The sequence below is a fragment of the Bidens hawaiensis genome, unplaced genomic scaffold (assembly GCF_021521415.1).
Source record: "Bidens hawaiensis isolate Kalapana, Puna unplaced genomic scaffold, B.hawaiensis_p1.1 tig00001032_1, whole genome shotgun sequence".
Lineage (NCBI taxonomy): Eukaryota > Viridiplantae > Streptophyta > Magnoliopsida > Asterales > Asteraceae > Bidens > Bidens hawaiensis.
Window position 1 is genome coordinate 4687217 of NW_027491060.1, and position 23077 is coordinate 4710293.

Below are 23077 nucleotides of genomic sequence, written 5' to 3' on the forward strand. Positions count from 1 at the left end.
AATTTAAGCATTGTGGGTTAGCTAGCCACTACCTTATTAAAAAAATAATTCAACTATATAGAAATGTAAATTAAAAAAACAAAAAGGTGATAAAGTAGTGTGAAGAGACTCTTTTAATTAGTTTACAAAATTAATTCATTGCATGTTAGTGAGATGGATCCACCATTTGATTTGTTTCACGCCGTTGTTGGGGTGGCGTCCCCATCTTAGGCGCCTCATATATAGCAGGCTCCGTTGTTGGGGTGGCGTCCCCATCTTAGGCGCCTCATATATAGCAGGCTCCATCATGCCCATGTGACACGAATGACACCTTCACAACACAACCTAATTGTTGAATATTTATGCCATTTTTAGAATAAATTATTCCTAATAATTTCATTACTTAACCAATATACAGAAATACCACTAAAATAAGCCCATCTGTATTCCTCTTCATTCAAAGAAAGAGCGGCGATGCTTTCAAATAATTATCATAAAAAATAAAAAAGGTGGTTTATTGTATAGAAGAGAAGAGAAAAATACACAAAACACATGACTAGATTTTTACATGTTGGCAGGTAGGCACCTCTTCATCTCATTTCATTTTACTACTGGCTGGCTGCTTACATCAACCAAAACCAAACTTTTCTTTTCTTTTTGACAATTCTACATCATCATCAACTAATACTGCCTCATGAAATTACAACCATCGCCATCAGTCCCGCCCTACTCATCATCTGCATCACGCAAACACGTTGTCAATAATTCACAACTCATCCCACTATATTATTTTGCTTTTTATATATTTATGATGATACTCACCAGATTTATCCACATGCACAAAGAAACTGGCAGCAACAATCAGATAGCAGAGGATCAACATAACGCCTTTGAAGTAGTTTGATGTTCCTTCCTGTAAACACACCAAATCATTAGTTACAACTTAAAACTAACAATACGCACACGGAAGGATGAGAGAAGGAAATACCTGCAGCATAAATGCAACAACTAGCACTGTTATAAATAGAGTGGCGGTCTCAAAGAGCTGGAAGTTCAAGTCCATTGGCTGCCCCATTATCCAGCCAACAACCACACAGAACGGGATCTGTATTTGTAAAAGATACAAGAGTATCATATCATTAATACTTATTAAATGTAACACTGTCAATTTATGAGAAAAGAACATGTGGCATTACCACAAACATGGATATCTGAGTTGATGATCCAATTGCTACTCCGAGTGTAATGTCCTATAAATAAAACAAACAAAAGAATTAGGCGGTCATTACATTACAGTACGTTACGTACCAATGTATGTAACTTTAATATGAACCAATTAAAGGCTTACAAGTTTATCTTTCATGGCAAACATGATGGCACTTGCATGTTCAGCTGCATTACCAACGATAGGAAGCAGGATTACACTAATAAATGACACCGGCGTATTCCATGACTCAGATGCTCCCTGCAACATATCAATCACAGTCAACATTAGAAATCAAGGGACAATTGAGCCGTGCCCATAACCCAAAGTTACCTACCTGTATGGCATCAACTAGGTATCCAGATAATACAGACACCCATAATGTCAAAATTGTAAGCCAAGCAATTGCTTCCCACTTCGTAATCTCTGGAACCTCTTCTTCATCGGAATCATCATCGTTGTTTTCTCTTTCCTGCATTTAACCCTTATTAAAAACTTACAAACACGTGCAAATCATCATCCCGCTAGACGAAAAAAACATGGTTGTTTTAAGGAACGTGCAATTAATGTATTATAACGCAATTTTAGAAATAAAGAAATAATACGGTTTAGCCTTGATAAATCATTTTGGAAGAGGAAATTATTTTGAAGACAAACTAAAATGAAAGGCTTTGAACAATACCTCATCGACTGAATCATAAAGATTAGTATGGCTTTTAAGTTGAAAGAAAAGATAGCTTGCATATGCCACCAGCATTATACAGCTGCTGAATCTTGAAAGTGCCAACTCAGACTTCCCAAAATGAACTTCTGTGCGTGTAAAATGAAGCACAGCTGGAAAAAGAATTCCCATTACAGCCATCAACAGCAGCCCCGAGCTAACTATTGCAGCGGTCTGTAAACATATTGAATCACACAAAAATGAGTGTTTTCCTTTATAAGAGATATAATTCAACAACATGCCCACTATACGAAGTTCAAAATAGCGATGAATTACTTGGTTGAAACGTTGAACTTTTGGATAGTGAACTACTCCGCCAGTAAAGAAAGCACAACCAAGCACTAACAACATGTTTGATAAGATGGATCCTAACAATGACTGCTGAACAACCCTTATCATCCCATTCTTTAATGCATATATCGAAATAATCATTTCTGTTGCATTGCCAAATGTGGCATTTAGAAGACCTCCAACTGCAGATCCAACCAATAAACACTTAATCCTTGTTTGATACTACTACGTGCAACCATAAAAATAAGATGTTTGTTTTTAGTAACGGAATGTTATTTACCTGTATTCCCTGTATAGCACGCGAGCTGCCTGAAAAACAGGGAATTTTTTTTTAAAAACAAGTTCAAAAAAGGAAGTTTAAACCACAATGAGATGAAAGACAAAATCATACTCAGTTGCAAAACCCAATCGTTCGGCTAAAGGTGTAATTCCCAGTAAGCTGAAAAAGAAGACCCATCCCTGATGTTCAAGAAAAATATATAAGGAAAATTGTGAACAAATTCTTGACATTGATATTCGAGGTAAAAAGAAAGTTCTTACATGGCTGCCAGTGACGTAATGTAGTAAAACCGCAAGGGGCCCAAAAGGAAGCAAAACATTGATCTTTGCTTTAAACAAGACAACATAGACACTGTGGAGAGCAGAGTTTTGTAACTTTCTGACAATTAGTGATTTAGGTTTGGGGACACTTGTATTAGATGCCTCGAACTGAAAAGTTTGTTTTGCACCTGCAGATTGTGATAATGTTAACGGGCTCTCCTCATCAGAGTCCAAATTGATATTTTCTGATGATAACTCCATGCTGTTTGATCCCATCTGCAAGATTCATAAACAATTGTATCTAGTTTGATTAGCCATGCATTCAACCTAAAAATTCATTCTTTTTACAGACGTCATATTATACCGGATACAAACCTTAGTGAAAGCAGGATTACATAAGAGTAGAGTCCTGACAAAAATAATTGGTAATAAATTTCCTTCACGGTTAAAGTAGTTGAATCTAGGTGTTAGATGAGCAAGTACAATGTTGATATGAAAAACGTTGGCATAGGTAAACGCGTGCTATTTGGTTGTGTTTCTTTAAAGGAACCACGAGTATATAAACCGTTGGCGTCAAAAGAAAAAATCATGAAACTAGAAGGGCTGAGAAGTTCGAGAGAGTGTAAAAGTTGACGTCCATGTGTTGGAAACAAAAGAAAAAGAACTTATCATGGTTTACAAAGTTAAAATGATTATTTCTTCTTTTATACATCACTCGGCTTCAACGGTGCCCTTGTCTCGTCTAGGTTTGTTCTTAAAAAATCGGTGTCAGTTAAATCTTTTTTAAGTAGCATTAATTCTTGTATTATACCATAAAACTAGTCATTATCGAGTTAGGTAGCCCTTAATTACAGGTTGATCATCTTGATACCGAAATCATTCGACTAGGCGAAAACCGGAGACCATGAAATTCAGTTCCTTTTTGGATACATTAATGCTAGATTGAACTTTGATCCATTTATAGGGCAAGTAACTATGTGTTGAAACTTTACCAAACTAAATTAAGATCTACAACCCTAATTATCCGAGTTAGTTTTTTTACCAGTGGCAATAAAACAACAATGTGAGCAGTTAAATGTGCAAAATCAATCAATCTTCAAACAATAACAACAGATCGTGTTGATTATTAGACTTCAACAAACAGGGAAGACTGAATAATACAGAAATTAATTAGTCGTAAATAAATAGTAAAGTAAAGTAAAGAAAGTAGTAACCTTGATCAGAGATTTAAATACATAGGCAGATCATATCACAACTGCAACCAGATGAAGTGAAATATTAATTAAGCAAATAGGATGCTATTTGATGGTGAAGATATATGTACGTATATCATGTATATGTATGTATTATTAAGTTAGTTGATTTGGATCTGGATTTGGGCGGAGAGTTGAATGAAGTGGGCAAAGCAATAATCTAATTCTATTTCTATTGAATTGTATTACTATTTGCAAGATGCAAGAGGAACCTTCCTCCCCAATATCAATATCCATATCTGTTTATTTTTTATTATCTTTTAAAATTAAAATTAGACATGGTTTCATCAACGGTGGAGATTTGTGTAGCGTGGAGATTGGGTTTGACTAGGTCAATCATTTGTCACTTAAATATCTTTTTGTGTTGTTATTATAAAAAATATCATAACTTTTGTATTTTTTTTCTTTAGTGATAAATTTGTTTTTTTTTATATATGATTTGTACGAGACTTTATGCTAGAGACGTGTAGGAAGTTGAAACCGAGTGATGTGAGTTTTGACTTGCTTACATTACTTAATAGTTATGTTGAAAAAGTAAAATATTTAAATGATTGTTACATGATGAAAGCATGTCATGTGTGAGGAAAGAATAAAGAGTCATCTAATTTACAAGTAGAAGTTAATAAGATCCTTGATAGATAATTTTATTCTTTTAAGAGATAAACAAATAAATAGGAAATTACACACAACACATCATGTACAAGAAACACATGATCAAATAGAACAACCACCAAGACTAAGAGGATGAAGAAAATTGAGGTGGAGGAGGAAGTAGTTGATATGTCGGATGCGCCTCGCTAAAGTTATGTTTATTTTTATGTTTAACAACCGCACCCGTCACGAACGGGTGCCGCAACAACTGTGCTGCGGTCCACCTCCTTGCAGGATCTATCTGCAAGCAATAATTTACAAAATCTCGAAACTCAGGTGACGCCGTGGCAGGCGCCTGGGGTGGGTTTGTCAGGCATATAGCACACATAAGGCTAGCCCAATCACCCTGCCTTCCTAATTTAAACGGAAAGCGGCCTATATAGAATTCCAAAATGCTGACACCCACGCTCCAGATATCGCCTGCGCACCCGTCGTATTTCCCCTCGTTTAAGTCCGTGTTTATTCGTTCAGGACTCATGTAAGCGATCGTCCCAACCGCGGAGTTACAAGGGTCCATGGTTTGTTCCAGGATTCTAGAAACACCAAAATCCGCAATCTTGACTTGTTTTCTAGAGTTGATTAATAAGTTTGATGGTTTGATGTCACGGTGGACGATCTTACGACGATGGAGGTAGTAAAGACCCGAGAGAATTTGACGAGTGAGATCGGCTAAAGCGGACTCATTGGACAAATGAGTGCCTTCTAGTGATCCACAATCCATGTATTCTAGGAGTACTTGAATCTCGCCTGCTCGATCAAACATGTCGTGACACTTGACCACGTTAAGGTTGTCCACTCCACGTAGGATCTCAATTTCACGTCGAATTTGGTGTCGGGCGTCTTGGTCATGGGTGCCATAGATTACTTTGAGGGCGTATGAGGTGGCGGTGGGGCGATGGAGGACTTTGTAGACGGTACCCCCACTGCCGCTGCCAATTCTATTGAGGCGGTCGAGTTGAGAGAAGTTGATGGGTTGGGACGAGGAAGGCGGAAGAGGAAGTGGGACCGCTGTTTGCGGTTGTGGTTGTGGTGGTGGTAGTGGTAAGGTTAGGTTGGGACGACGACGAGAAGGTTGTTGGTTGGAGGGCTTCATCGCCGTGACGTGACGTAAAGTTTATGTGTAAATAAATGATGTTTTGAGTGTTGGCGGGTTTATAAATAGGAACAGGAGAATAAGTTATAAAAGGAAGGATTTAGGATAGATCATAGATGGACAGTTGAAGGTTCGATGAAGATGTTATAAAGGATGTTGGTTGGTTTGGATTGATGGTATGTTTAAGCAGTAGCAATTTGACTTTAATATGAAGTAATGTTAAGGTTGACTGAGTTTGGAACATTATTAAAAAGTAAGAAAAGAAAAAAGGAGGTGAGAAAGAGCAAGAGGAATAAGTCAGCAGTAAAATATTAATAAATAAAAAATAAATAAACAATGAAAGAAATGGTCTTGGCCTAGATTGTAGTTGAAACAAAACACACAACACTTGACTACTAATCCCATCTTATTCTATTCTGACCAAGTCTTCTTTTCTAGTTTTCTCCATCCCAAAGTTAATAACTAAAATTAAATATTTATTTATTTTTTCAAACCACCCATCTCTTTCTTTCTCTCTGTCATTTTATTTTTTACCAAGTATTGACAAAAGTATTTATTATGACTTGGTTGTAGTCTAATAATGATATCAAACTATATGTGATAACAACGGCTTGTAGTCCATTTGTATTTTAGCAACAAATTAAAAAGGTATTTGGATTAGGTGTTCTAAATATAATTGTTTCAATCATATCCATCCTGGTTTCAACAATGGATATGAATTTGTGGTTTTCAAACTAATTTAGTACAAAATAAGTAATTTATTTTAATTCTATATGGATTTAGCTTGTAGATGTTTGGCATTTAGATTTTAAGGTAATTATTTATCGAGCTAGATATTAAATGTTAGTAGGCCCAAATATTAGAGAATACATCCTTCAAAATTCAAATCAAAGTTGGTTTTTCAAAAATTGAATTCGAATAGAAACGAAATTCGAGTTCTTTTAACTCAAATTTGAATACTGAACAACTCTTGGCAAAATCTTGAAGAAGTTTTCATTATTAAACACAGTATACCTACTTCTACACATTATGGACAACTATGTGTGGGTGTCTGCATATACACACAAGTAGTAAGACCATATATGTTATGGGTGTCAAAGCCACCTTTACTCAATTACGATTGTTAAACCAAAACGCGGAGGGGGAACCATGTTTCCTCTTCTTCGTTATTTTGTTATCGTGCAAGAGGGCTAAATTTAGGTGGGTCCACCCTCAATGCACCAATCAAATTATCTTCTTTTTTTTATCTAACTTTTAGTTACTTCACAATGCATTATTTAAATGGTTGATTAGTTAATAGTTTCATGTCTATGTGACTTTTTAACTAGCACATCTATTTAGCCCGCACGCATAGCTTAGTACAGCCTAGTGAAGTAATTTGGAATGAAGAAATCAATGAAGTATAAAGTATAAACTACAAGTCACCTAACCAAACACCATTATTGAGATCATGAAAATATGAACGTCCAGTATACTTGTGTGTGTGGACTGTGGGCTGTGTGGGCATACTTTAAAGGCCCAACAGTTTTCATACCATATGTTGGATAAGTGGAGTCTGGCCTAACTTTGAGTGGGCTTAATATAAATTAGTCCTTGGCCCATTTCTCCTTATTACTGTAACTTAGCCGACTTCTATTAACGATTTTTATTTTGTAGTGTTGTGTTAATCTCCTACTAAAAAGCTAGAAGGGAGTCGGTGCAGTGATCATCTCACCATTATACTGATATTAATATTAGCTAGTATACATGACTCGAGTGTTGCGGCGCAGCTACTAAAAACAAATAAAAATCTTCTGTGTAAACCCACGCGTTATAGCAAGGACATTGATATTATCCGAAAAGTTATGTAAAAGGACCACACATCCACGTTGAATCATGTTAATTAGCAATTTAATCAAGTATTAATTTAGTATACAATAATAATAGTTAAATAATTTATAAAGTATTAACAAAATTAAAAGTAACCATAAAGGCTATTTTGTACTTTTACTAATAGCCCTTGACAGTTAACTTTTAACCGTTCACATTAAAAGCATTGCAATCATAGAGGTTTACAAGTCGCAACACCCCCACCCCACAAACACACACATCCTCTTCTCGTTGGCAACACTCACGATTCACGAACTACTTCCATCTCAAATCCTCACTCTCACATAAATTGTTTAATTTGAAGGAATGAAACAATAACGTTTCTTCTTGCATCTTAACCAAAAATTAGTGTTAGACATGGAAGAATAATAAATTAATAGTGGTCAAGTCTTGTTAAACACACAACTACTTATCATTGGCGACTTTTCTAATAATTGGGTGTGTAGTAGTGTCGGAGAATCAATAATTTTTAACTAAAATGAAAAACACTACCATTTAAAATAGTTAAATGTGTTATAAATATATATTATTATGGTTATCAACACCTAAAATAGATTAGCTTCTTCTACAAGTATTCCTCTCCTATATATAATCTATTGCATCTCATTGTAATATACACATGATTAATGAAATCTCCATCTTTCTCCTATCTCTCTCTTTCTCATATTCATTGACTATTAGGCTTGTTTCACAACACGTTATCAGCACGAAAGTGCTCTATTCAAAAACCATAATTTCTTTTGTTTCTCAGCAAGTTCGATTTCAACAAGTTAATCTAATGGGACAAGTAGCTTTGCAACATCTGGTAATTCTTGGAGACAACCAACTGATTCGCTTCGATATTTCTAAAACAAAAGGTAACCAAATATATACTTTATCGTTAATTTATGAAACTTGATTTCTGGGTAATATATGGGAAGACAATTAATTATTTAAATCATAATAATCAAAGTTTGTACATTATGGTTATTTGTTTGCTCAGAACTACACACGTGTTCTCTACATGCAAGATTTTACTTTTCTCTTTTAATTTACTTTATTTTGATTAGCTTTTCTACTTTTCTAGTAGATAAAAAACATGCATAGATTAATCCATTCTAGATGGACATGATAAGCAAAGTGTTACAAAATTAATGATTGATTACACAAAAAATTGATTTTTGTTGAATTTTCATACAATCAGTTTTACGATGTTCATACAGTTTAAATGTTAAAATTCGCGAGACATCTATCATGAATTTTAAAACAATTTAAAAGTTAAAATTCTTAACTATTCATCCTTACGGTTTTATAAGAGAAACAAGTAAATCATTTAAATTCATGCAGTTACTAAAAAGTTTAGTTTTAAAATAACAAAAGTTAATAAAACTAAGCTTTAATACCATGTTTTAGAATATTAATCGTTTTCTGGAAACATAAAACATGGTTTTTGGAAGAAAAGCTTCGGCAATTTTGTGTTAAATGAAGATTTATTGTTGTTATGTCAATACAATTAAGAAGAATGTGTTTTATATAAATCAAGTTATATTTGTTAATTATTATGGTATTAAAAGAAGATTTGATTTACTAATTAGAGTAAATAGAAAGTAATAATACATCTTTCGAAATCAAATTTAACATTCCCTTGATTATTAGAGATGGTTTCCTTTATTTGTTTTTTTATGCAACCTTTTATTTATAAGTTTGATCACCAGAGTAATTCAATAATTATACTTTTTTAAACAGTTATACTTATATTGATATTAAGTAAGAAAAGATCCGCATAATATTTGAATATGGGTTTAGATGTTTGTCTATTTATCTTATTATATATATTCTTATCCTAAGCGAATTTTTATATAATATGAAATTAATATAAAAGTTTATTATTAATAGAATGCATTAGCATGTCACTAAAGAAACATGTTCCCTATTTACAAGTGATTTAGTATTGAATGTTAAACTATTATTATTGCTTTTAATAAATAGTGATTGTTAGCCATTCTGAATCTAGATGCTTCATATTTATAGATTGCTCGTGTGTTAATATGTTGTTTAAGTAAAATAAATTGTGGATACCTCCAGGAATTGCATAGTTTAATGTGTGTTATATGTCATCGAATAAAGCAAATACAATGGCAGGGTTATCTTATATTGACACTTTTGTGAAATTAAAAATATTCTTTGATAAGACACCTCAAGTGTCATATATCTCATTGTTGGTGTAAAGAATGTCGTAATGTTTAACTGCCGCATATTACATGACTTGTTGTGTAATTATTTCTCAAGCTTTATTGTTTGACGAGAAAGCTGTTTATAATAAAAACTTGAATAGCACAATTTTCATTTGTGATATTTCAAATATGCTACTGAAGTAAGAATATTATTTAAAGACTATAATAGTTTGAAATTACTTCATAACCATGTGTTCATGAAACTTGTCTGGTTTTTACTTCATTCTTTGAAGTGAATGTGACTATGAATTGATCATTGTGATCATGCACATAATTGAGTAAACTCTAGTTGGTCATGATAGAAGTGAGACCGACCATCAAACTTTTAATGATATTCACAATAATAATGAGATTGGCCACATGAAGTGGCAAAGGGATTGAGTACAAAATATGGATGTACGAAAGTGATATAACTTGATCGTTGAAAACGATAATACATTGTTCTCTCGTATATTATGTCTTATATTAGATAAGCATAATACATACATGATCATATACGAGAAGTATATGGATCATGATTCTTTAATTAATTGGCATGACCGGTAAGACCACACCGAGTCAATTTTGATGTGAAATTTATTGAGGAACCAAAAGATTCTTCATAATAATTATACATGTAATATTGCTCTCAAGGGAAATCATTTATTTACCAACTGAAGGAGGGTGTGAATCCCTGGATGTTATGGAATTGAGAAAAGGATACACATATCCTAACATGATACCATTTAGTGTTTTTAAAATCGATGCATCGTCTAAATGGTTATCAAGTTCGCAACTTCAAGTTTGTGTGATTTATGGCTTAGCTAATAAGATAGCAAGCATATTATTCTAGATTGACATATTTATTTTTTGTTATAATAATGAATTCGATTCCCAAGTTATTAATAATCGTTGGAAAATTATTGAACTTCATATAGATTATGTTCACATATAAAATGCTTTTGTTGAGACAATCATTGAGCATCTACAATTGATTTCAAAGCAAGTGATCATAAGAGCAACAATTCATGTTTGCATTTGGCTACATGTATTTTACATACAATAGCATTAATCACATCAAGCCAATAAGTTATAATAATTACTTCCCATTTAAGTTGGTTTTTGGTCAGGAACCAATTATTTATCATCTAATATTTGGTGTGTGTTATATATTGAAATTAATCCACCACAACACACAAAGATGAGACCACACAGGAAGTTGGGAATTTATGTCAGGTATTAAATTTTATCTATGATTAAATACTTAGAGCCATTAGTGAGATATTTGTTTATGGCTCATCGGTTTTTACTTTAGTGAATCAGCATTCCCAACATTAGGGGGAGATATAAAGCAGTTGGAAAACGAATTTAGTTTGAATGAATTATCACTGATCCTCAAACTAAATTATATGAACTTAAAGTTCAAAGGATAATTCATGTATAAAGATTAACGAATCATCTACCAGACGATTCACTGACCAAAAGAGAGTGTCTAACTAAGACACCTATACGAACTGCTAATGCTCCAATTAATAAATGTCCCAAAAGGACAAACACGTATTGATAATAAGTCTAACGCACGCGTGTAGCGTGGTAGACTGATCGGTTCCAAAGGTAAAATTTCCTCGAAAATTGGAGCAAGTAATGAAGATGGTCAAGTCGAGGTGCAGTAAAAGGTCTCTTGAAAGAGATTAGACATGATGGTTCTTGAAGAACCTTAGGTACCTGAAAACAAAGAGCTCTCAATAATATATATTGTATCATGTCTACAAAGATATATGGAATCGAAATAAAGTCGACGTCGCTATACTTATATATATATATATATATATATATATATATATATATATATATATATATATATATATATATATATATATATATATATATATATATATATAATTAGCGCTTGAAATGATGATGATGAGGATCAAGATTCTAAATCTGCCTATAAAAATGATTGGCCAAAGTGGAAAGACGCAAACATGGCAGAGTTGAATTCTCTAAATAACGGAAAAGTTTGTCGGACCAGCAGTCCAGACAACTGAAGTTGTAAAATATGTTAGATATAAACGGGTCTTTTATGTGAGTTATGAAAATTCAATAAAGTGATATAAGGCAAAATTGGTAGCACAAGTGATATAAGGTAAAATTGGTAGCACAAGGATTTTGCAAAGACCCATGATTAATTATGAGGAGACGCATTCTCCAATGGTGGAAGCATTGACTTTTCGATATCTAAATAGTCTGGTAATAAAAAGAGAGAATTGATATGCGTCTAATAAGTATTGTGATTCAGTTGATACTGAAAGTTTACAAGAAAGTCTTCGAAGGATTTGAATTATCAAATCATGTAAATTAAATTCTCGAGAACACTATGACTCATGTTGTATACATATTCATATTTGAATATGTTACGATTATTGAATATGTTGAACATAAATGTAACCTAAAGAGTTTCATAAGGTAGTTGAATACCTGAAAGGAATGCACATAGAAGAGATGATGGAATTCTTGTGCATCAATAAGCAATGCACATAGAAGATAATCTATATGATGAGTACAATATCTTAATAAACAAAGAAATGTTACAATATTGATTTTGATATGTGATACAAAATTGATGTGTTAAATGAGCAAGTTTATGCAGCAAAAATCCTAGAAAAGTGAACACACATGCATAATTTGTCAAGTTGAAAAGAAGTTCATGATAGATTGGAAAATGCATAGAGTTATGCTTATTGCGTATGGACTAATATAGTCGGATTGAGCATTGCACAATCAATAATTATTTTGATAAGGAGGTAGATAAGTTGGATGTCATTAGTCATACTTTTATCAAAATTCTACTCTTAAAGGTTCATATAATCACAGTTTACAGTGATGATGTACACATCATCGAGAGAAACTGCAAAACTTTTAGAATGAGAATTTTTGAAATACCTTGACACGATGTGGTTATTGCTCGACCTGCAGTTTGAGTATATGTGTAATTATATGTGTATCAATCTATCAAAGTTCATCTAAAATGTTGAGACAATTTACCAAAGACAAGATTCATTCTTTGAGTACGTTAAAGGATATCCAACATTGCACTCTATATCATTTCCTGTCACAGGTAAAAGTATCATAACTAAATGCATATGCGTATTAATATGTGATGCTAACTATACATGATTTTTATATCTTTTATTTATATTTATCAGCATGTGTCCGGCTTTGAGACATCAGAATGGGTTAATACATATATTACAGGTATGAAATATATGAGTTTATATTTTACTAACCCATCAAAACAAGTTTGGCTAGTATTGTCGATGCAGATAAACACAACAGGATCATAGTGTTTACCAGATGAAGCAATAGAAGTTTTCACGTGAAGATAATACATCATTATTCAACTTGAGGATTCAAATTTCAAGGGACGGAGATTCAAATGATTGACTACAAAAGTTTTGGGCAACTTTCACATAAGATCGATATTTACAATTTTAACGGATATATAAATCAGGGGGAGACAATACGCGCTGCACTCTTTTCTCTTAGCTATGGTTTTGTCCCACTAGGTTTTCCTAGCAAGGTTTTTAACGAGGCAGCATCTCCAAGCATATTAAGTTGATAACCAAGGGGGAGTGTTATAAATATATATTATTATTATGGTTATCAACACCTAAAATAGATTAGCTTTTTTTACAAGTATTCCTCTCATATATATAATCTATTGCATCTCATTGTAATATACACATGATTAATGAAATCTCTATCTTTCTCCTATCTCTCTCTTTCTCATATTCATTGGCTATTAGGCTTGTTTCACAACAAAATGAGATTTAAGATAATTATCCGAATATCATTGTCAGTAATATTTAATCATCAAATTCTATGATCTGGAGTTCTTTTAGCTAAGGCTAGAGGTGTCAATCTGGTAGTAGGTTGATCGGTTGAAATGTACAACCTGAACTTGAACCGTATTATTATTTGTATCAAAGATTTGAATCATAACACTCATGCACATAAAAGGCTTAAACCAATACAAAATTGCCACCTTGATGACGAAAGAAAATGAATGGAATCATTCCCACCACGCCATGCGTGTAATGGAGGTGGAGGTAGGGGCAGCCAGTGGGCCATTTAAAATAAGATAGGGCTTTAGGCTCCCAATTTGTTAGGCCCCCCAGCCAAAACAAAACAGGTGTAATATAATATGGGCTTTCATAATTGAACAGTTGGACTTGTATTTGGTTTATAGAGCTGTTGAGCCACCAGATTGAAAAGAAGAAAGCCTCATTTCCATTAATTGATCCCTCATCCAGGTTTTCATGGCATCTAACATTTTTTCTTTTAAAAAAACGCATAGTTATATTATACCCGATGGTTATTTCTAGGGCAAGGCGCTGCGAAAGATTAAATGGTTTAGCTATGTTGTCGATTGAAAAAGATTTTTATGAAGGACTTGATTATGAATATTTAATTAAACAGTTTGCATCAAATAAAACAAGAGGAGTAAATTTCATTTAAATATATCAACACACGAAAAAAAATAAAAAAAATTTAACTCCGCCAACTATAAACTTATTAATTTATTATTGTCGTTCCCAAGCCCGGGTAAAAAAGTAGGATTTATATTTGTTTTTTGAGAAAGGTCTCAACATTTTAGTTCGTTTTAGACCTTCAAGAACGTAGAGACGGCCCTAAGTGGAGGGGCACTCCATTCCAACCACTCTCACCATTCACATCACATAACACATTTGCTTACACCATTTCTGATTTGAGTATACCCATAGCCTACATTTCTTTCCTTTTCCAATTTATTATTAGATGCGAGTAAAGGGGTGGTCAATGATTTATAGGGTCTAAAATTAAAAAAATGCGATGCTGTCTTTCAAAAATCGTACTTACAATTTCAAAATGGTAATATTCAATAAGATATTTCAAGATTCTGTATCATAAACATGCAAAAACAACAGCGTGAACACAAAGACTAGAACTCAAATTTTTAAGATTAGAACATGGCACTTTATCCTGAAACTACAACAATAAAAGGATCAAACGAACATAATATACATTTTTTTATAAGTTTTTAAACATATATACAATTTTTATACGTTTTTAAACATGAGTAAAAAAATTTGGAGGCCCAAATTTAAAGAATTGTTATTTATAAGACTTCATATGTATTTTTTCAGCAAGTAAAACCAGTTAAATGATGTTTTGGACATTGATTGGTGATATGTGTCATTACTCTCTCAGTCTTCTCGTCGCAGATCAGCTTGTCGGCTTGGCAGCTCATGCCGAGACCGGATGCGCAGAGTCTTTTAGTTCAATAAGCATCCGGGTTCTCAATCATAGCCTTCTTGTCTTCAACTGCACCTATTTTTTTCCGAAACTCAGGAAAGACTTCCCCTAACTCTTTCGGACCTAGCGCAACTAAAGTTTCTATGATCACTTATGCATGGAAGACTTTTGTTTTTTTTCAGTTGGATTTGTAAATTTTAAAAAGGTATAAGAGTAATTGTATGTTAAAAAGAGAAAATATGTAATTAGAATTTTAATATTGGGAAAATATGTAATTAAGAGTCTTAATGAGAGGTTATATGGGGAAATATGTAATTAAGAGTCTTAATGAGAGGATATATGTAAAAAATCTCTATCTTAACTATCTAAGTTCACAAATCAAAACATAATTCATTTACTTCATAATAATTTGACTATTAGGGATGTATGGTTTGGATCAAATACAAATGAAATTAACGTGTTAATTGTGAGAATCAAGTAGAATCTATCTATCTATTCTAATAAAAGCCTACCATTTTTGCCACTTGTCAATCCCATAGCCCTCCTCACATTTTTTTCAACCAACTTTCATACATGGTCCTTATCTTTTAAGTTATTTTAATATATGCCATTAAAATTATAGGTTTGTTCCAACCAAATTCATTACTACATATAATAAGTATTCTCCATAGGGATTGACAAGAGACGATTAGTAATTTTGAATTGTTAATTAAAGTGTTTATTATGGTTTATATTCAAAATAATAAACAATAAACATTCGTTTCGTAATATGTGGAATGAGAACAATCGACTTGGACTAAATCCTGATAACGTCAGCGGCTAAGGCTTAGCCTTTAATGCCTAAACATACATATGATTTTAAAACTAAAATTTTCGGGTTGACCCGAAACCTAGAATTCGGTCCCAAGAACCAACGCGAATTACTTCGGTTCAGGTTCGGGTTAGTATTTTCTTGGGTTCGAGTTTCTCGGGTCGGGTTAGTTTGGGTTCAGGTACCGGTTTTCATGGGTTGGGTTTCAGGTTACAAGTAAAAGTGATAGCCTTATTTTCAATGGTTATAAATAAGAATCACTACATTCACTTTATGCAATTTTAAATATTCTAATATTCTTCTAACTTAGAATAATCACTATTAGTTGAACATAGTTTCAATGTTAGTATGTATTTTTCATTTTCCTGACAATTACATTTATATGAAATAAACAAATTATTTTGTTATATTTAAATTTTCGGTTTTATGTTGCTTGATTATACAATTTTAATTGTAAAATATAAAGTCAATTAAAAATTTGTCATACACAGAATATTAATGACAACAAATTTATCATGATCAATAAATTTCAAATTGTAAAGATTTTAAGAATGATTATACCATCAAAGTTCACGTATATGGTTTTTGGGATAATCATGTTTTTTTTGGATAAACATGAGTAGATGTTCTCAAATGACATCATATTAATTGATTAAAAGCTATGATATTTTATGTGTATGAATATTTTTTTTATTAATATCATGGATATATATTATCATTTATTTAGAGTTGGTATACACTTGGAGAACCTTTTTTGTCACACGGACAACTATATATGGCTATATCTAGAGTTATAAGCAGGCTTATATGTTACTTTATTAACAATTTCAAGCAGACATTGACTCAATATTTTGATTTTTGATAAACAATGTATACCTACTAATACAATCACAAATGTAGTGTAAAAGGAAGTTTTTACCTATTTGTAACATATTTGTGTAATCTTAGTTATATAATTTATGTAATTTTAATTTAATTGTAATTGTATTAACAATATATGATTAATTTGTTGACTGTATTTCAATTAACGATTAAAGTATAAAATTTTCAGCAATTATCCATGTAATACACAAGCCTCAAACTAGTAATTATATATACAAGTAGAATAATTATGTAATTACATCTACTCTATGATGTAATTATATAATTACTCTACTTTTATATATAATTATTTTACTTGATTCTAACAACTAACACGTTAATTTCATTTTTACGTTAAATTTACATATGATTTATGATTTAATAAGTACGATTTTATAAATGTGGCCTACTTAAAAGTGGCGACTTTCTTTTTGAACTTCAAAGTACGTTGGGGACCATGTTGGTGGGTGATCATAATCAAACGTTGAAAAACTGATATCCTTTTTGATATTTTTTTTGGTATTCCTATAATACGCAAATAGCAGCATAAAAAGGGTATTTTCATGTAATTGTTTCACAAGCGATTACCGCCTCTACCAAGGGTGACTTCTTGGTTCTAAAAACACATGTGTTATGAACTGGCTAGATAATTTGACAACCGTTAGAGGATCACAGAGGCAACCTCCATATCTTAATTTGACTATAATAAGAGGTCGCACATTCTAGAGGTGATTTCTCCATTTCTTTGATTTGACTAGAGAGATCATCTGAGGTCACCCATGGTAGGGGCCATTTCTCCCTCTCTATGTCACCTCGTACTTCTAATCTGACTTAGCTGGTGCACATGTTTTCAGACAAATCGAGTTCGTCTAGTTTAATTTCTTGAGCTTGGTTTTTTTTCAAGTTTGAATTTAACACTTGAACTTGTCTTGTTTATTTATTTATATATGTAATTGTTTTCTGTATGTACACTTTTAGTGTGGTATAGCTTTTATTTTATCCTGTGATATAGGAGAGAAGGTTCCATGTCAATATGCCATGTGTGGTCTTGTGGGACATCACCAATTGTCATTGTATTAGAACTTTCTTCAATCCAAAACTTTTAATTGTAGTTTTCCTGTGCAATTGCTTTGAACTTGCCAGTTTCATTAACCGAAAGTGCTTGGTTTCACATTTTGACTATGGAATTGTGGACATACCTTCATTATTAATTCACATCACAATCGCAGTTGCTATCTCAACCGCCTAATTTGAACTTGGAAACAAAACGTTACTTGAATACGGGACCAAATTTTGGACAAGAAATAGCTATCAAGCTTCGTGTCTAGCTCGAAAGAAAACGTATGACATGCTATAATCGGTAAAATATTTTCGATACATTCTCTTAAAAAGTAGCTTATGCCAAAAAGAAAATTATTGTTTGAAAGAATATGTAACTAATTTAATCCTTGTTAATTAAATAGGAATGGCGTTATGCACATGCACATTTTATTAAAGAATAAAAAAAAACAATAAAAAGTCAGTGGGGCACCTCACATGGTATGGGAATAGTAGTAATAATAATAATGCATCTAGACTGTATTTAACTTTTAATGAGCAATGAACATAGTTTAAGTTATTACATTTTAAAGCAGGTAAAACATGATAGCGTCTTATTCATTTTTAAATTATGGAGTGCAAGGCTGGTTTTTAAATCGTAACCGCCGGAGCAATCAAATTTTACTAAGAAGTATTTAACAATCTTGTGTTGAACTATTAAAAGGTCCGATAGGTAATCTCTGAATCATTTAACATGTTTATTAAACTTACTTATTAAGAGACTCAATAGACAGTCAAAATGTATCTTTTTAATAAATTAAACACACTTTACATTTTACATATTCAAATGTAGCATCATTATGAAAGTAACTAAAATATGATAAAAACATAAAATATGATAAAATCATATAATAAATAGTAAATGATTGAATATGCAAAGTTAACAACTCCATATTCATCAACAGAAATGCTATGTAAATGATCAAAAAAGATAATAAATAGTTAACAACTCCAGTGTACTGAGATCGAATATGCAAAGTTAAAGGGAAGGCTGATATAAGTCCACTAAGGCTAAGGGATGTAGGGGGCTCTAATGGGGGCTCCAGCCAATAATATTATGACGTGTGGCAGAGAGAGAAACTGGATAAGGGGGGTGTTGGAGCCCCCGTTGGAGCCTCTGGCCCTGGTGTGGAGGGGCTCCAGCAGGGGCTCCAGCGGATTTTTTTTTATTTTTTTATAAATGTATTAAAAAAACGTATTATTAAAAAAACTCATAAATTATTTAAAAAACACACATTTTTTTTAAAATTCAAATTACAAAAAAAAACATACTAAAAATTAAACAAACAATAATACTTAATAATAACACTAATCTAATACAAGATCATCGGGTCGCCTCGCCCACAAATGTTCAACCAACTCATGTCGAAGATCCCCGTGTATCTCACGGCTCTTGATATTTGCTATGTTATGAAGTCTTTGTTGATCACTGATTGTGGACGGTTGTGGCGGAATGTCACCTTGGTAGTTTTGGCAGATAGCTTTGCCCTCGTCTTCTAACGTCATGTTGTGTAGGATCAGACACGTGTAGACGACGTCCGTTATCCTCTCCCGAGTCCAATAACGTATCGGGTTCGCCAGAACATAATATTGTTTTTTTATAGCTCCAAAAGCTCTTTCAATATCTTTTCTAGCAGACTCTTGCTTCTTCGTAAAATACTTCCGTTTGTCGGCGATTGGATCTGTAAAAGCTTGAACTAACAAAGCCCATTCGTTGTAAATACCATCGACCAGATAGTACCGTACTTGAAGAGTTCTCCATTTGCAACAAAAGATTGAGGTGGTTCAACCCCGTCGATAAGGTCGTTGATCAAATGTGACTGATCGATAACATTAAGGTCGTTATTTGACCCAGCAACACCAAAAAAAGCATGCCAAAACCAAAGATCCTGTGACACCGCCGCCTCAAGTATAAGGGTCGGCCCTTCATGATCACCACGGTGGAACTGACCTCGCCAGGCCGTTAGACACATAGCCCATCCAAGATGGGTTGATTTTGGGTTTTATTTTGAAGTTGTGGTGATTGATATGGGTGAAATGGGGTATTTTATAGATGAAATGGGGTATTATTTAGGTAAAAAATATTTTTTTTTTAATTTAAGATGTTCCCAACGGCTATTTTCTCACTTCCCAACGGCTATTTCTCTCTCTTCTCCCGCGACCAGGCTCACGGCCGCCTGGATTTCCGCGCTCGCGCCCCGGCTCGCGCCCCGGTGGTGTGGGGTTAGCGCCTGGGGGCGCGAGCGGAGGGGCTCTCGCGCCCAGGTTAGCGCCCCACACCCCTCAGCCTAAGAAATAATTGAAGGACTGTTTTTGCTGGCATTGAATAATCATAAATCATAATGTATCCCAACATAATCGAATTATTCTTGTTATTGTTGGCGCTAGCTTATAAACAATACCAACATCACTTTAACTTCAAGTTGAAGAAGAACAAACCAACCATATTCAACTTCCACCATGATCACCTCTTCTTCTTCTTCTTCTTCTTCTTCTTCTTCAAGACTAACCCGCCTCCCGGCCCGAACCACTCCCAAGTTTTCTTCATTCCCGGTTCCCCTCAAATTATGTCCCGGTGGATTTCGATCTCTAACGATCACCAACGTTCTTAAAATCGCCGAATCTTTAAATTTCTCTTCAACTGCTGGTCCAGACCTCCACTCCATTCTCCCGGACACCAAGCCTAGTATCCTGGTCTCCGAGAAACTTGGATATGCAGGTCTGGACCTTCTACGGACCTTTGCGGACGTTGACTGCTCCTACAACCTGTCTGCGGACGACCTTTGTTCCAAGATCTCCAAGTACGATGCTTTGATCGTCAGGAGCGGAACAAAGGTCAACCGCCAGGTCTTGAAGCAGCCAACGGCCGCTTAAAGGTCGTTGGAAGGGCGGGTGTGGGTATTGACAATGTAGATCTGCAGGCTGCTACTGAATTTGGATGCCTGGTTGTCAATGCTCCCACTGCCAACACTATTGCTGCTGCTGAGCACGGGATCGCTCTTTCGGCTGCCATGGCTCGCAATATCGCCCAGGCTGATGCTTCCATGAAAGCTGGTAGGTGGTTCGAGCCTCTGCGGCCGCTTAGGGCCCAATTTCCGAAATTATAAAAACAAATTTTATATGTTTTTAAATAAAATTATATGTATATCTAATAAAATTTATATTATAAGAGCCCATATTTAGGTATTCGTCCAGGCATCCGAAATATCAGAGTCTAATATTTCAGATATATTTCAGATGCCTGGACGAGTACTAAAATAAGAGGTACACAGGGTCGTCTCTGATTCAGAGTAAGAGACACCCCTGTGTACCTCTTATTTTTACCTTCCAACTGCTTATCTAGTCCGGATCTCTAAATACATGACATTTTGACAGGGAAATGGCAGCGAAACAAGTATGTTGGAGTTTCTTTGGTAGGGAAAACATTAGCAATTATGGGATTCGGAAAAGTTGGATCCGAGGTAGCCAGGCGAGCAAAAGGGCTTGGGGTGCATGTTATTGCACATGATCCATACGCGCCTGCGGACAGAGCACGTGCTGTTGGTGTTGAACTGGTCTCCTTTGATGATGCTATCTCAATTGCAGATTTTATTTCTCTCCATATGCCACTCACCCCTGCTACTTCAAAGGTGTTTGATGATGCAACCTTTGCAAAGGTGAAGAAAGGAGTGCGCATTATTAACGTTGCTCGGGGTGGAGTGATTGATGAAGATGCCTTGTTGAGAGCCCTTGATGCTGGAATTGTTGCACAGGCAGCATTAGATGTGTTCTGTGAAGAGCCACCAAAGGATAGCAAATTAGTGCAGCATGAGAATGTGACAGCCACACCTCATCTTGGAGCTAGCACAAAAGAAGCACAGGTATATATAAGTATAACTATATATGTATAATTAACTAATTAAGTAATTAATCTTTGTGGTCAACTGTAATCTTATGCATATATATATATACATATTAGGAAGGTGTAGCTGTGGAAATAGCAGAGGCTGTAGTTGGAGCTTTACAAGGTGAACTCTCGGCGACTGCTGTCAATGCTCCAATGGTACCCCCCTGAGGTTCTATCTGAGCTGGCGCCTTATGTGGCACTAGCCGAAAAGCTGGGACGACTAGCTGTGCAGTTAGTCAGTGGAGGAAGTGGAATCAAGTCGATAAAGGTGGTGTATCGAACAGGTCGGGATCCTGATGACTTGGGACACTAGACTTTTGAGAGCCATGATCACCAAAGGCATCATAGAGCCGATATCAGACACCATCATTAATCTGGTTAATGCGGATTTCATTGCTAAGCAGAAAGGCCTGGCCATCTCTGAGGAAAGAGTGTATGTGAACTCAGTGACTCCGGTTGATTCAATTGAAGTGAGGATCGGAAATGTGAAGTCGAAATTTCAAAGTGCTTTGACCGAGAAGGACGAGATTAGCGTGGAAGGGAGGGTGAAAAATGGAAAGCCGCACTTGACGCTCGTGGGGTCGTTTGGTGTGGATGTAAGCCTGGAAGGAAACCTGATATTGTGCAGGCAGGTCGACCAACCGGGAATGATCGGGAAGGTGGGAGGAATTCTTGGGGAGAAGAATGTGAATGTGAGTTTTATGAGTGTTGGAAGGAACTTTAGGAGGAAAAAAGCCATCATGGCGATTGGTGTGGACGAAGAACCGGACAAGGATACCCTTGACAAAATAGGGCAGGTACCCGCGGTAGAAGAATTTGTGTTCCTCAACCTATAATCTCTTAAGTACGGTACCAAAGAATAAGCCACCAGCATTTGTATGTTTACCTGTCATAATATTCATGCGTGTGTTGTTGTGTCCTAATAGGTCTGTATGAGTGAGATTATACTGGGTACGTTTGTTGTTATCATGTTGTGTTGTACCAAACTTTCTGGTTTTCTTGTTTGCAATCAAATATCAAAACCGGGCGTTTATTGAATCAAATATAATACTTGTTCTTTTGGGGACATCTCTTTTCTCTGTGACTGTGATAATAGGAAAGCTACACTTAATTTGATGGATGATGTTCATGTTTAAATAAGCATAAGTGCAAGTGTTAGCATATGATTGTTTAATTTGTTCAAGAAGATGGAATTAATTGGCAGGGATTTAACAAATTACCTGATTTTAATTTAATATGTCCAAGGACTAACATTAATCTTAGATCAACATAGGGTATAAATACTTGTAATTATATTGGCAGATGCTACCTTATTTATTAATAAACTTTAGTG

The 23077-nt window shown here is 34.4% G+C and overlaps 1 protein-coding gene and 2 pseudogenes across 3 annotated transcripts; 1 reads left to right on the forward strand and 2 right to left on the reverse strand.

Annotated features, from left to right (window-relative positions):
- Nucleotides 1–435: 435 nt before the first annotated feature.
- On the reverse strand, nucleotides 436–4068 carry LOC143555637 (vacuolar cation/proton exchanger 3-like). 2 transcript variants are annotated; one of them, XM_077045160.1, is made up of 12 exons: nucleotides 3950–4068; nucleotides 2736–3011; nucleotides 2587–2654; nucleotides 2476–2504; nucleotides 2181–2377; nucleotides 1866–2078; nucleotides 1521–1655; nucleotides 1328–1444; nucleotides 1176–1229; nucleotides 968–1084; nucleotides 802–892; nucleotides 436–716 (listed from the first exon to the last, which is right to left on the reverse strand). In XM_077045160.1, exons 2-12 carry the CDS (start codon nucleotides 3009–3011, stop codon nucleotides 706–708), a joined length of 1308 nt encoding a protein of 435 aa, XP_076901275.1. In that variant the 5' UTR covers nucleotides 3950–4068; the 3' UTR covers nucleotides 436–705. The 2 variants fall into 2 exon arrangements, with proteins under 2 accessions (XP_076901275.1, XP_076901279.1); XM_077045164.1 differs by lacking the exon at nucleotides 2476–2504 and having other exon boundaries at nucleotides 2181–2406.
- A 539-nt stretch (nucleotides 4069–4607) lies between these two features.
- Nucleotides 4608–5742, reverse strand: LOC143554044 (mitogen-activated protein kinase kinase 4 pseudogene; annotated as a pseudogene).
- A 14425-nt stretch (nucleotides 5743–20167) lies between these two features.
- Nucleotides 20168–22773, forward strand: LOC143555648 (D-3-phosphoglycerate dehydrogenase 2, chloroplastic-like; annotated as a pseudogene). Its single transcript, XR_013139239.1, has 3 exons — nucleotides 20168–20912; nucleotides 21234–21718; nucleotides 21817–22773. The product of XR_013139239.1 is annotated as a D-3-phosphoglycerate dehydrogenase 2, chloroplastic-like (transcript).
- The last annotated feature ends 304 nt before the right edge of the window (nucleotides 22774–23077 follow it).